Consider the following 15,697-nt stretch of genomic DNA (forward strand, 5'->3'; position numbering starts at 1 on the left):
TGATGTTTTACTGGTATAATTGTTTTATAGTCGTGTTACTGATATTGATTATTTTATCGGGCTAGGCCCCATGTAAGCCGCCCCGAGTCCCTTCGGGGAGATGGGGCGGGGTATAAAAATAAAGTTGTTGTTATTATTATTATTATTATTATTATTATTATTATTATTATTATTATGTCGTTTTTGAAAACACGTCGTAAACATGAAAGGGATTCATGCCTTTGTTTTGGTTAACATTGCAGAGAAGTAGTGAACCTTGGTGGATCCACATGGAATATTCAGGAGAAAGAGGGTCACGAATACTATAACGAAATCCCCGGGAAAGAGCCTCTCGCAGGCGGATTGTTAGATGCCAGAGTGAAGATCCCCTCAGAAGAAAGGATTCACTGTCCCTTGCACTATGAAAAGCAATACTCTCCAGTAAGTATCTTTATTATTTGCATGACTTAGCAGTGTGACTTGCACGGAATCTGGCTTATATTAGCAAAAGTCATCAGCCTGGCTGATGAAGGGAACAGACTGCTCCAGCGGGGAAGGATGGAGCTTTAAGAGCAATATCCTATAAAGGCAGTCTCCAAGTTATAAACCCAACTGACAAATTATGCATAGTTAAATTCATTCCTGGAAGAGTTGTTATCAGGAGGAAAAGGTTGTCTCCGTTGAAGCTTTCTCACCAATCTTTGTTTCCATAACTAGCCATTTTTTCCAAAATCTAATTCTCAAAGGGACAGAAAGTGAGGAGTATATTTATATATTTGGCTGGAGTTGCACTTAAAAATGTACCTGTTCTGACTTATACACAAATTTAACTTAATAAGAAACGGCGCTCCATGCAGTCATGCCGGCCACATGACCTTGGAGGTGTCTACGGACAACGCCGGCTCTTTGGCTTAGAAATGGAGATGAGCACCAACCCCCAGAGTCGGTCACAACTTTACTTAACGTCAGGGGAAAACCTTTACCTTTACCTAAGAAACCTACAGAACCTCTCTGGTTTGTAATGTGGGGACTGCCTGCAATGCATTGCTGAATGGAATAGTTGCACCAAACAAGCAAAAAGTATCGGAGGAGTCTGACTTCTCACATCCAGACCATCTTTTATGATTCATAAGAGCTGTTTCAGCCTGAAAACGAGTGTCATGCTGCACTAGTATGTGTGTGTGATGATTCGTTGTGTGTGCTATATGGTGACCCCATGAATTTAATTAGGTTTTCTTAGACAAGCGACACACAGAGATAGTTTTGCCAGTTTTCTCCTTGGAAATATAGCCTAAAGCAGGGTTCCTCAAACTTTTGAAGCAGAGGGCCGGTCAACAATCCTTCAGACTGTTGAGGGGCCGAATTATCATTAAAAAAAATGAACAAATTCCTATACAAACTGCACATGTCTTATTTGTAGTGCAAAAAAAAAAAAACCCAACAACAACAATTTATTTATTTATTTGCTACATTTATACACCCTCTCTCACCCCGAAGAGGACTCAGCAGTTTACAAGTTGTATGTACATAAAATATATTATATTATTACAATAGCACATTATTACTAGCATTATATATTACTATATTGTACTATACCACTATACCATATTATTATTAATAATATTACATGTAATATATAATATATAATTAATATTATTATATTATACAATATTATTACATTGTATTATTATTATTATTAGCCGCCCTGAGTCCCATATTGGGTGAGAAGGGTGGGGTAGAAATACTGTAATAAATAAATAAATATTTATTATATTGTATTACATTATAATATTATTATCAATATTATATGTATACACAATATATTATATTATTACCATAACGCAATATTAGTAAATGAATGAACAATACAATATTTAAAAAATAAAAACAATTTTAACCAACATAAACCTATCAGGATTTCAGTGGGAAGTGTGGGCCTGCTTCTGCCCAATGAGATAGTCAACTTAAGTAGGATTTATGTTGTTGTGTTACATTCAAGTCATTTCAGACTTTGGGCGAGCCTAAGTCTAAAACTGAGGGTAGGGGCCAGGTAAATGACCTTAGAGGGCCGCATCTGGCCCCCGGGCCTTAGTTTGGGGACCCCTGGCCTAAAGCATCTGGTATTTGTTGGTTGTCTCCCATCAAAGTACTAACCATAACTGACCCTGCTTAGCTTCCAAGATCAAAAGGAATCTGGTACCTTTAGCTCCGTGCTGCGTATATTGGTTCCTCACCTTGTCACATAAAGGTTAAACCCTTTTGCCGGCTGAACTGCTGACCTGAAGGTCGGTGGTTCGAATTTGTGAGGCAGGGTGAGCTCCCGTCTGTCAGCTCCAGATTCCCATGCAGGGACATGAGAGAAACCTCCCATAGGCATCCCCTGGGCAACGTCTCTGCAGATGGCCAATTCTCTCACACCAGAAGCAACTTGCAGTTTCTCAAGTCGCTTCTGACATAATAATAGTAATAATAACAACAACAACAACAACAACAACAACAACAACAACAACAACAACAACAACACACTTGATCTTAGCCAAAAGGCCGAGAGGTCACACAGTCCTAGACACTTGGGAAATGTTCGACTTGTGATTTTGTGATATGAAATCCAGCATATCTATCTTGTTTGCTGTGTCATAATAAAATAATAACAACAACAACTTTATTTTTGTATCCCGCGGGGACTCAGGGCACTTACATGGGGCCAAGCCCGACAACACAATTAAAATAGAGTAGACAAAAACATAATGCACAATTCACAGTATAACATAGGTAATATAAAACGGAATATTATAACAATAGTTTATAATATCAACCAACCACCAGGCACAATTTCTATCGTCTTCATTGGAGGGGAGACTAAGACAGCAATACAAATTAGGATGATGGTTAAAGTGCATAAAAGATAGGAACCTAATAAGGGATCGATTATTAATTAAAACCTTGTTATATCAGATCTAAAAAATTACTCAAGTCCTGTATGAATGTCTCTTGTCTTATACACGTATAGCAATGGTAAGAAATATCAAGCTCATATATCTCTCATTTTGAGTGGGTTTGCCACCAGCTCAAAGGGTCAAAACGCCGCTCCTAGTTTATGATCAGTAAGAACTGGATTTTAAGTTAAAATATACCAGGATTTTGGGTCCTTTCCTTGAGCCTTTTCATACCACTCAGTTCATCACCAGGATGTGGCTCTTGAACACATACCTGAAACTGAATTTGGATGTCAAGCTAAGTCAAGGATGGAGAGCTTAGGTGATTGGTAGTTTATTAAATACCTGTATTCACTTTGCATCTTTTTTGATAGCCCAGAACTTTTGAGCCAAATGAGCTTCAAAGACAAGTTAAGAGCATAGATTTGGTCTGCTGGAGGTTGTAAGCAATGGCCTGTGGGATTATTTTCTCCTCCTTTCAGACGGAGAGCCCCAAATCCATGAATATTTATGAAAACTGTCCAGAGGATTGCAAGTCAGCAGGTAAGTAACTTATTGTCCTTACAAATTTCTTTACATTTTATTCTCTGGTTTTGTTTACAATGAAACCACGTTAGTTAAGCACAGTGTTCTACCTTTCCATGTAATTCTTTTCCCTTCCAAATTGAAAGAAATTAACTTTCTGTTGCAGATCGTTGCAGAGAAAAAGCACAGGCAGGGAAAAAAGATGCTCCGTCGCTGACCAACACAAGCAAACTAGATCTTTTTGATGATCCCCAGTATATCAATACTCAGAATGTACAAACTACCCCTTGTTCTGCCAGAAGCCCCCCACCGTTACCCGTCTGCAGAAGTCCTGTTCATCGCTCAGGTACGTTTCAGTCCCTTAAAATATACTCCATGGGATTCGGAAGAAATGGGAAGGTTTGCAAAGTAATAGGAGGGGAGTTGAAGGTCTTCCAAGGTCTTCCATCTTGGCCTGAATTGCCTTTGTCCTGATGGCTTGCTCCTGGGCTGCAAGGATCAGGCCTTCTGTCTCCTTCTTCAGGGTCCCATTCGTGAGCCAGAGCCAGGTCTTCTCCTTGTCAGCTTTTCCTTCAATTTTATCAAGGAACTTTCCATGCAATGTTTTGTTGTGCCAGCTGTCAGCTCTAGTTTGTAGTGCGGTTTTCTTGGACTGATTTTTTGTCTGCTCTGCTTTGATGAGTTTCTGATTTTTTTGCTTCAATCAAAGCAGGTTCTTCACTTTCCTTTACATATTCTGCCAGGGCATGTCCTTCTTCTTTGACTGCTTTTTTTACTTGCAAGAGTCCTCTGCCACTAGATCTTCTAGGCAGATAGAGCCGGTCAACATCACTGCGAGGGTGCAGTGAATGATGAATGGTCATGAGTTTTCTTGTTTTTCTGTCCAAATTGTCCAGTTCCACCTGTGTCCAGTTTATAATGCCAGCAGTATATCTTATAACAGGTATGGCCCAGGTGTTTATGGCCCTGATTGTGTTGCCTCCATTGAGCTTGCTTTTGAGAATTTTTCTGACCCTTTGTATGTATTCTTTGCTGACCACAGTTTTCACATGTTCATGCTTGATGTTGTCCAGCTGTAATATGCCCAGATATCTATAGGCCTCTGGCTGGTGACCCTTTAACGTTTGGCCATTAGGCATATTTATGCCCTCACTTTTAATGATTTTCCCCTTCTTCAATGCCACTGTTGAACATTTATCCAGTCCAAACTCCATGCTGATATCAGTGTTAAAAATTCGGACAGTGTTAGTCAGAGACTGGATTTCAGTTTCCGTCTTCCCATACAGCTTCAGGTCATCCATGTACATCAGATGTGAAATTTTGTGAGATTTATTATTATTATTAATTTATTGTATGACACAGCAAATAAGATAGACATGCTGGATTTCGTATCACAAAATCACAAGTCGAACACTTCCCAAGTGTCTAGGACTGTGTGATGTAAATTATTATTATTATTATTATTATTATTATTATTATTATTATTATTATTATTATTATTGTATGACACAGCAAACAAGATAGATATGCTGGATTTCGTATCACAAAATCACAAGTCGAACACTTCCCAAGTGTCTAGGACAGTGTGATATATTTTTGAATGATGCGCGCAGATCCCAGTAGGGTTGCCTTTTGCAGTTGGCAGATCATGATTTTGTCAATGTCTATTGTTTCCAAATGCCGGCTGAGATATTATTATTATTATTATTATTATTATTATTATTATTATTATTATTATTATTATTATTATTTCTATTCTGTATTATTTTACATTACAATTTATAAGGACAGATACCTCTCAATTCAAAAGGCAATTCTATTGAATTTACATTGTTACAAAACATATAAATTACCGTTCCTTCCTCTTTGGTTCTAAAAATTATGGCAGAATAAAGGATTCTATATTGTCCATCTTGGCTCCTCCCTCCAGAACAATGTTATCGTTATCTTTACAAGTGGTCAATGGGGAATTCCCATCACACAATAAATTTCATGTTTTTACACATCTCTATGTGGGGAATTAAAAAAAGAGGTCAATTGCCAATTGATTTTGGAAGCATAGGAAAAACCACATTTTAGAAATGGTGAAATACCTAGAACCCACGGTACGAACTTGCGTCATGTGATGGGCACTGTTGCTAGCCATTTCTTAAATGTGTAGAAACACTGATTTTAATTGCGTGTGATGAAATCTCTAGTCATGTTACTTAGTTAACTTAACCTAGAGCACCATTTCAAAGCTCCCTGCTTGAGCGGTGATGGCACCATCGTCAGCATAGATTAAACTCTCTGTCCCTTCTGACAGTGGCTGGTCATATGTGTAAATGTTAAACATTGATGGATCAAGCACACTCCAACTTAACTGCATAACTACTCTTAGTACACTTAATATACTTAACTAATTTATATCTGGTATTTAAGTGATATTTTCTGATCCCTTCCAAACCTGATCCAAAACATAGTTTGCTCATGCTCCCATCACTGGCAGAATGGATCTCCGTTCCCTCACGCAGTTGCAAAAGTGAATATTGTGGCAGTAGTCACAATCATGACTTAAATAGCAATCTTTTTTATGGAGCAGCTACCTACATTTACTCATTTGTAACTCTTCTGTATTCACTACTTAGGAGCGTATCACACAAGGCAGGTAAATCACAATTACAGCAGGATAGTAGTGTCTCCGGCTGAGAATTATTAAATGATGTTGTTCCTCTTCTGTTGTTCTCCCAGTGGGAGACTGTTTGGAAAGTGTTTCTTTTATTAACACAAATAATCCATTAATAACATCCTTTAGTAAAAGAACTCCTTTCCAACCATCTTCCCACTAGGAGAGCAACAAAAGAGGAATTATTGCGTGTGATAAGTTCTACTATTGTGATTTACCTGCTTTGTGAGAGCAAAGTAGGCAAAGGTTTATAAAAGGAAGGGCCCCAAAGACCACTGGCAAACATGGTAGGTAAAGGTAAAGATTTTCCTTGACATTAAGTCCAGTTGTGTCTGACTCTGGGGGTTGGTGCTCATCTCCATTTCTAAGCCGAAGAGCCGGCGTTGTCCGTAGGCACCTCCAAGGTCATGTGGCCGGCATGACTGCATGGAATGCCGTTACCTTTCCGCTGGAGCGATACCTATTGATTGGGCTGTGGTGCAGCTGGCTAGTAACCAGCTGCAATAAATCACTACTGACCGAGAGGTCATGAGTTCAAAGCCCGGGTCGGGTTAAGCCCCCGACCATTAAATAGCCCAGCTTGCTGTTGACCTATGCAGCCCCGAAAGACAGTTGCATCTGTCAAGTAGGGAAATTTAGGTATGTTTTATGCTAATTTAACTAATTTAACTAATTTACAACACCATAAAACTGCCAGTAAAACACGAGGAAAGGAATGAGGAAGTATAGCCACTAGTGGACGGTGAAGCAACAGCTCCCCCTGTGGCCGTAATCGTGAAGCTGGAAAAATGTTAAATGCCTCTGTGTCACTCTATACTGTATGTTGTTTGTCTGTTGGCATTGAATGTTTACCATATATGTGTTCATTGTAATCCGCCCTGAGTCCCCTTTGGGGTGAGAAGGGCGGAATATAAATACTGTAAATAAATAAAATAAATACTCACATTTGCATGTTTTCAAACTGCTCGTTTGGCAGAAGCTGGAGCTGACAGTGAGAGCTCACTCTGCTCCCTGGATTCGAACTGCTGAACTTTCAGTCAGCAAATTCAGCAGCTCAGCAGTTTAACCCACTGCACCATCAGGGGCTCTATTGAATCATTGCTATCAGCTGGAATAAAAAACCCTGGTTTGGAATATGACTTTATTTAGTATATATCAGCAGCAGTGTTTTGGAAGCCGATGTAGTGCAACCCTCTCGATATTATGTTTTCCAGAGTCAACAGAAGCTGTTGAGCAGATCCCTTCCAGCAACGCAGCAGGTCCTGGAGGTGTGACATCTGTGAAACAACAGCTACAGGATGAAGAATGCTACCACGGAAAGTTAACCAGAAAAACGGCAGAGAGCCTCTTAGTCAGCGACGGAGATTTCTTGATACGGGAAAGTACAAGCTCACCGGGCCAGTATGTTCTGAGTGGGCTGCAAGGAGGGCAAGCAAAGCATCTGTTGCTGGTGGATCCAGAAGGCAAGGTAGGGACGACAAAGAGTGTGAAGTTGGGACCTACGACACAACACCTTGGACCTTATCACATTTGGAAATACTCTGTTTCAATCAGTATGTATTCCATACTTTGAAATCACTGATTGCGTACTGTAGTCAGATGGGATGCATACTGACGCCATCACACCCGATTGTTACAGTTCTTATATTTAGAAAATATTGTGCTTTGACACATCGCAACACGGAAGGCTGGTTTCTCCCAATCCATTTGAAAGACTCCCTTTGTCACGCCATGATCTTTAAAAAACATTTTTTTACTAAGATTGCCCAGTGATGTATCCTCAAACTACTGCTCTCGTGAGATTTGAAAAAGATCTTGTGTCCATGCCTGATCGGAACCACTGCATGCCCGTAATTCTGACACAATACGGACAGGATGGGGCAAATGGGATGGAACCCATTCAAAATTATTCTCATACAATCTCAGAAATTGAGAATTTCCTAATGTGATAAAGTCCCTTGTCTCTTCCATTGTTGCACTGCATTACTACTGTTATTGGATCACATGTTTTCATTCACGAGAACCCCCGCATTAACGGCTTCAGTATCAATATTAAACTACAGTAGAGTCTCACTTATCCAAGCCTCGTTTATCCAAGTGTCTGGATTATCCAAGCCATTTTTGTAGTCAATGTTTTCAATATATTGTGATATTTTGGAGCTAAATTCGTAAATACAGTAATTACAACACAACATTACTGCATATTGAACTACTTTTTCTGTCAAATTTGTTGTAAAACATGATGTTTTGGTGCTTAATTTGTAAAATCATAACCTAATTTGATGTTTAATAGGCTTTTCCTTAATCCCTCCTTATTATCCAAGATATTCGCTTATCCAAGCTTCTGCTGGCCCATTTAGCTTGGATAGGTGAGATTCTACTGTAATAATAATACTAACAATGACCCCTTGGGCCATTCAGTCCAACTCCCTTCTGCCTCTGTGCACCAAAAGCACAACCAAAGCATCCCTGACAGATGGCCATCCAGCCTCAATGTTAATAATAATAATAATAATAATAATAATAATAATAATAATAATAATAATAAAGAGGGTTGGAAGAGACCCCTTGGGCCATTTAGCCCAACCCCCTTCTGCCTCTGTGCACCAAAAGCACAACCAAAGCATCCCTGACAGATGGCCATCCAGCCTCAATGCTAGTAATAATAATAATAATAATAATAATAATAATAATAATAATAATAATAATAAGAGGGTTGGAAGAGACCCCTTGGGCCATTTAGCCCAACCCCCTTCTGCCTCTGTGCACCAAAACCACAACCAAAGCATCCCTGACAGATGGCCATCCAGCCTCAATGCTAATAATAATAATAATAATAATAATAATAATAATAATAATAATAATAGAGGGTTGGAAGAGACCCCTTGGGCCATTTAGCCCAACCCCCTTCTGCCTCTGTGCACCAAAGCACAACCAAAGCATCCCTGACAGATGGCAATCCAGCCTCAATGTTGTTGTTGTTGTTGTTATTATTATTATTATTATTATTATTATTATTATTAATAATAATGTACAGAGGAGGAGTTGCTTAAAGCTACGGACAATGCAGTTGCTGTTGCCCGCTTTTGGTCTAAAACTATTTAGTTGTTTTGTGATTTCCTCTATTTTTTTCATCATTTTAAAAATGTATCTGTTATGCAATGCTTTTGACACGAAATTAATAATAATAATAATAATAATAATAATAATAATAATAATAATAATAATAATAAGGGTTGTAAGAGAAGAAGAGACCCCTTGGGTCATTTAGTCCAACCCCCTTCTGTCCTTGTGCCATGGGGACCGGATAAATAGCTTCGATGGGCCGTATCCGGCCCCTGGGCCTTAGTTTGGGGACCCCTGGTCCCTTGTATTTATCTGAACCATTGCTTCGTAGAATGGATTTCTATGCGACTCTCTCAAAAGCAGAGAAGACAATTTTCTGTTTTCAGCTGGCAATGACCTGTCCCTTTCTTTGCTTTTGCCAGGTCAGAACCAAAGACCATGTATTTGACAGCGTGAGTCATCTCATTCGCTACCATATGGAAAATAAATTGCCCATCATCTCCTCGGGAAGTGAATTGAATCTGAGTCAACCAGTGAAAAAAGCAACTGGGCACCCACAATACAAGAAATGATTCTCTTGGCTCACAGCAACATCTCCAAAGACAATTCCTCCTCCTTCATCAAAAACTCCAGCGATTATTCCGAAACTTGTGACTGAAGATTTCTTTTGGCACGTGTGTACATATCCAAATGTTTTCATCCGCTTACATGTATGACAGTTCTACCTGATCAGCTGGAAGTGTCTTTACTTTAGCAAAACGAAGCCCCAGAGAATGAGAAATCGTGCAACAAAAGATTTGTAGAATCAGTAAGATCTGTAAAAAAAAGCACAACCGAACCTTCAGAACCATGAACAAAACTGACTTGAAGAGACTTCTGGATGTTAGTATGTGCCTTTTCATCTAGGAATCATGGTGAAATAAAGTGTTTCTACCAGATCTTTTTTAAATAATAATAATAATAATAAATAATGTATATTTAAGACATGTTTGCTGAAAAGAATTCCCAGGTCAATTTGAATAGGAAAACTATATATATATATATATTTTCATTGTGATTGTATTGTTCTCTTTGATGGATACACTCACTAATGTTTCTTGTCGGTTTCCTCAAAATGTAAATATGCTTAGGAGAAAGTCCTAGTTCGAAGATAATTTCACATACAGGTTACTAAAGCTAACAGATTCATTTGTGAGCACCACCAATGTCTCTATTCCTATTTTTCATTGGCCTTATTGCTCTTTTCTAAATGACGGCACAGTGTCTGCTATGTTTATATATGTGAATGAAGTATAATTTAGAAACAGAAGTTAACACAAAGTTAGCTTTAGGTTTGAAAAAGTCTATCCCAGGCATGGGCAAACTTGGGCCCTCCAGGTGTTTTGGACTACAACTCCCACAATTCCTAACAGCCGGTAGGCTGTTAGGAATTGTGGGAGTTGTAGTCCAAAACACCTGGAGGGCCCAAGTTTGCCCATGCCTGGTCCATACCATGCCTTTATCCCATGCCTTTATCTTTTGCTAATATGGTGATTTTTGCAGATCAAACTTCTATCAAAGGCAAGGAAAGTTGATCAGAATAAGGGTTGTTTAGTATTCATTATTACAATTCTGCACCCATGGATTATACCAATCATGGCTTGGAAATATTTGGAAAAAAGAAATCCAAAAAAAGCACTACGTTGTGTTGTCGAAGGCTTTCATGACCGGAATCGCTGGGTTGCTGTGAGTTTTTTTTTTGGGCTATATGGCCATGCTACGGCAGCATTTTCTCCTGACATTTCTCCCACATCTATGACAGGCCTCGTCAGAGGTCGTGAGGTTTGTTGGAAACTAGGCAAGTGAGTTTTTATTTATCTGTGGAATAATGTCCAAGGTGGGAGAAACAAACTCTAGTCTGCTGGAGGAAAGAGTGAATGTTTAAATTAATCACCTTGATTAGAATTGTAAAGCCTTGCAGCTTCAAAGCCTGGCTGCTTCCTGCCTGGGGGATAATAATAATAATAACTTCAAAGACTCTGGCAGAAACCAGTGCAGGTGGTCCCGGTGGTGATGGGCACACTGGGTGCCGTGCCAAAAGATCTCAGCCAGCATTTGGAAACAATAGACATTGACAAAATCACGATCTGCCAACTGCAAAAGGCCACCCTACTGGGATCTGCGTGCATCATCCGAAAATACATCACACAGTCCTAGACACTTGGGAAGTGTTCGACTTGTGATTTTGTGATATGAAATCCAGCATATCTATCTTGTTTGCTGTGTCATAATAATAATAATAATAATAATAATAATAATAATAATAATAATAATAATAATAATAAATTTATTTTTGTATGCCACCTCCATCTCCCCAGCTGGGGACTCGGGGCGGCTCACATGGGGAACAAGCCCAATATAATCACATAAAAATCATAAAATAACAATTTAGACATTGGACAACACAACTTAAAAACAATTTAAACAAGTCATAGTTAAAATCGGCATAGTTAAAATGTTAAACAGTCATCCAGGCATTAAAGGTCCAATATAGGATAACATCTGGGCAATAATCAAAACTGATTTAGGGATTCATTGTTGGGAGGTGTTAGCTGGCCCTGATTGTTGCATGTCTGGAATTCTTTTGTTTCCTGAATGTTGTTCTTTATTTACTGTCCCGATTTTAGAGTTCTTTAAATACTGGTAGCCAAATTTTGTTCATTTTCATGGTTTCCTCCTTTCTGTTGAAATTGTCTACGTGCTTGTGGATTTCAACAAACGATTCCCCCAGGCAGGAAGCAGCCAGGCTTTGAAGCTGCAAGGCCGTTCAGTGCTAATCAAGCTGGCCAGTTGCAACATTCACACTTACCTCAAAAAGACAAGAGTTCTTTTTCCTAACCTGGACATTAATCCACAGATATATAAACCCCACTTGCCTAGTTTCCAACAGACCTCACAACCTCTGAGGATGCCTGCCATAGATGTGGGTGAAATGTCAGGAGAGAATGCTTCTGGAACATGGCCATACAGCCCGGAAAACTCACAGCAACACATTGGACCTAATGTCAGTTCTTATCTTGCTTCCCACTACATGTTTCTAAAAAGGAAACCAATTCTGTGCTATTTTGCAGAGTAAGTGGCTTTTAAATAAAATAGCATTTTTTTCCTTTTGTTTTCTTTCTTACTTTGTTTTCTACTATTCTGGCTGTACATTTTCCTTATGCTGCTTCACTAATTTCTTGTGCCCTTTTCAGCTCCAGTAATTCTTTTTCCCAGGAAAAGGTTTTTTTATATAATAAATAAATATTCATGCAACGTTGTCTCTGTACTATTTGTCAGTCTAAAATAATTATGTACATTAACTTGCCCTGGAGTGGTTTCACTGGCATAGGAGCTTAGCTTGCTCGGCTGTTTAAAAAGGGTGCAATTTCTGATATGGCCGCTGGGGGCGGCAAAGGACTGTGCATTGGAGCCGCGGAATCGTAAGCAAAAAGCGCCTCTGCAGCTTTAAAAGAGAAGCAGAACATCAAGGAGGTGCAATTCTCGATGTGTCCACTAGGGGCGTCCTTCCACACAGTTCCTTTATCTCAGGATCTGGTTCCAGAATATTTGTTTATTATTGTTATTATTATTATTAATAATAATAATAATAATAATAATAATAATAATAATAATAATAAGAAGAAGAAGAAGAAGAAGAAGAAGAAGAAGAAGAAGAAGAAGAAGAAGAAGAAGAAGTTTATTTATATTCTGCCTCCATCTCCCCCGAAGGGGACTCGGTGCAGCTTTCCAGGTTTTCTGGAAGTGCGGACTCGTATATTAATATTAGAATGTTGTATATAATATACATGATATATACAGTACTACAACTTATGATATAGTTAACAATAATATAGTGTGCTAGGTAAAGGTAATATAATGTAATATAATATAGTATAATATAATATAGTATAGTATAGTATACTATACTATAGTACACTATAATATACTACAATACAATACAATATAATCTAGTGCAATATACTACAATACAATATAGTATAATAATATATAGTGTAATATAATATAGTACAATATAATATACTACAATCTATATATATAAAAGAGTGATGGAATCACGGCACCAGACAAAACAACGAAACTAAATATCCCACAACCTCGAAAATTGACAGCACAACTCCTCATCCACGCCTCAAGGTTGATACAACAAAAAGAAAAGAAAAATAAAGTCATAATTAGAGGGAGAGGAATAATTGGTTTTATCCAATTGCTGCCAGTTAGAAGGCTAAGCTCCGCCAACTTGGTCTCCTAGCAACCCAATAAAAAAAACACTAAAAAATAATTAAAAACACTAAAAAATTAATACAATAAAATACTATAATAACAGAAAATAACTAAAAATGATACAAGAAAATAAAAATATAATAAATAAAAAGATAACTTAGAATATATTATAATACAGTGTAATATAGTTCAGTATAATATAATATAAAATAATATAGTATATATAATATAATAATATAATACAATACAGAATAATAATAATATAGTATAAAATAATATAGTATAATATAATACAATATAATTTAGTACAGTGTAGTATAATAATATGGTACAATATATTTTAAAAATCTAATCGTATGATATACTGGTACTGTATTATATATATTGTGGTATAATATACTACAATATAATATATAGTAAAGGTATATATATACATATACATATATATATATATATATATATATATATATATAGTATATACTGTATTAAAATTCAATTTCACTGTAAACTATGACGTCAGGACATGGGGCGGGACAGTTGGTTCGCCCGCCCACAGCTCACGCGATTGGCTGCGTCTCCCAGCCAATCGCGACGCAGGCTTCCCTTCCCGCCGCCATCCGCGCCAGGTTTCAAACAGAGAAGGCGGCGCGGCGCGACCTAACTTGAACAACAAAACACACGCGAGGAAGCAGGACGTCCCCCTTGAGGCCCGCCCCTTTTCCTTGTCAGTAAAGCAATTCGCCTCCCTGATTGGTTGCATGCCTTCTCCGTCCTCCGCAGACCGGCCTCTGTAAGAAAGTTGGGTTAGTGTGTGTGCCCCACACGGAAAAGACAGTGGCTTTCGGTGGGCGATGTGACTCGTTGAGGGGAAAAAGGTAAGGCAGGCCTTTGAGTCGGGGTCGTGAGGTGGTTATTTCTGTGGAAGGCCCTTTTGGAAGGGATGCGGGTGCTGGGCGTTGCCATGGGAACGGGAGGCTTGGGTTCGGGCCTAGTTCGTCTGTGAAGAAACCTGACAAGAAAAAAAAAACCCAGCTCATTCGAAGGAGGAGAGTGTTGTGGATACTGTGGCCTGCTAATATGGACAAATAAATGGGTCCCAGAATAAACCAAGCCTAGAAATCAAGGGCCCTTCCACACAGCCATATTAGGCATAATATCCAGGCAGATAATCCACAATATCTGCTTTGAAGTGGGTTATCTTGAGTCCACACTGTCATATAATCTAGTTCAATGTGGATTTTGTACAACTTTGTGGAAGGGGCCCAAGATAACTAAAGGCTGTGGTACTTTGTCCATAAACATAAGAAGACAGTCATTAATTAATCAGCCCCAGAGGGTTTTTAATTATTTAATTATTTATTTATTTACAGCATTTATATTCTGCCCTTCTCACCCCGAAGGGGACTCAGGGCGGATCACATTACACATATAGGCAAACATTCAATGCCTTTTTAACACAGAAGACAGACAAACATAGGCTCCGAGCGGGCCTCGAACTCATGACCTCCTGGTCAAAGTGATTCATTGCAGTGATTCTTTGCAGCTGTTCTCCAGCCTGCGCCACAGCCCGAGCCCTGTATTTATTACGATTTTACCATTTATGTGTTTTAAATGCATTTTTTATCCTGTATTTTTGTTTTAATTGATATATTGTATTACTGTTTTATCTTTTTATAGTGTGATTTGTATTATGTTGCCTGTATTTTGTCCTATGTTGTTTGGGCCTCTGCCCCATGTAAGCCGCCTCGAGTCCCCGCGGGGAGATGGTGGTGGAGTATAAATAAAGTTTTTTTCTTATTATTATTATCAAGTTTGCAGGTGACACCAAAGTAGGAGGGATAGCCCTCATCTGGAATACTGTGTCCAATTTTGGGCACCACAATTCAAGAGGGATATTGATTCCAAGCTGGAAGGTTTCCAGAGGAGGGCAACTAAAATTATCAAAGGTCTGGAGACTATGAATCCATACAAGGAGCGTCTTAAAAGGCAGATTCTATTTAGCCTGCAAATGAGAACGTTGAGAGGAGACACAACAGCCATGTGAAAGGGTTAAAAAAAAGGGAGCAAGCTTGTTTTCTGCTGCCCTTTGAAACTAGGACTTGGAGCAATGGGTTCAAATTACAGGAAAGGAGATTCCACCTGAACACAAGGAAAAACTTCCTGAACATAGGAGCTGTTCAACAGTGGAACTCTCTGCCTTGGAGTGTGGTGGAAGCTCCTTCAGTGGAAACTTAAACAGAGGCTGGGTGACCATCTATCAGGG

The 15,697-nt window shown here is 38.7% G+C and overlaps 2 protein-coding genes across 4 annotated transcripts in view; both read left to right on the forward strand.

Moving 5' to 3' along the window:
• Nucleotides 1-12,465, forward strand: part of shc4 (SHC adaptor protein 4) — a 49,448-nt gene extending 36,983 nt beyond the window's left edge. For both annotated transcript variants that reach the window (XM_062963141.1, XM_003227628.4), the window contains 5 exons: nucleotides 243-420; nucleotides 3,398-3,458; nucleotides 3,607-3,786; nucleotides 7,320-7,573; nucleotides 9,594-12,465. In XM_062963141.1, coding sequence (XP_062819211.1) covers nucleotides 243-420; nucleotides 3,398-3,458; nucleotides 3,607-3,786; nucleotides 7,320-7,573; nucleotides 9,594-9,743 — 823 coding nt within the window. In that variant the 3' untranslated portion in view covers nucleotides 9,744-12,465. The remainder of the gene's footprint in view (nucleotides 1-242; nucleotides 421-3,397; nucleotides 3,459-3,606; nucleotides 3,787-7,319; nucleotides 7,574-9,593) is intronic.
• A 1,656-nt stretch (nucleotides 12,466-14,121) lies between these two features.
• Nucleotides 14,122-15,697, forward strand: part of cep152 (centrosomal protein 152) — a 34,907-nt gene continuing 33,331 nt past the window's right edge. For both annotated transcript variants that reach the window (XM_008120871.3, XM_062963134.1), the window contains exon 1: nucleotides 14,122-14,309. The gene's annotated coding sequence lies outside the window, so the exon portion shown is untranslated. The remainder of the gene's footprint in view (nucleotides 14,310-15,697) is intronic.

The sequence above is a fragment of the Anolis carolinensis genome, unplaced genomic scaffold (assembly GCF_035594765.1).
Source record: "Anolis carolinensis isolate JA03-04 unplaced genomic scaffold, rAnoCar3.1.pri scaffold_11, whole genome shotgun sequence".
Lineage (NCBI taxonomy): Eukaryota > Metazoa > Chordata > Lepidosauria > Squamata > Dactyloidae > Anolis > Anolis carolinensis.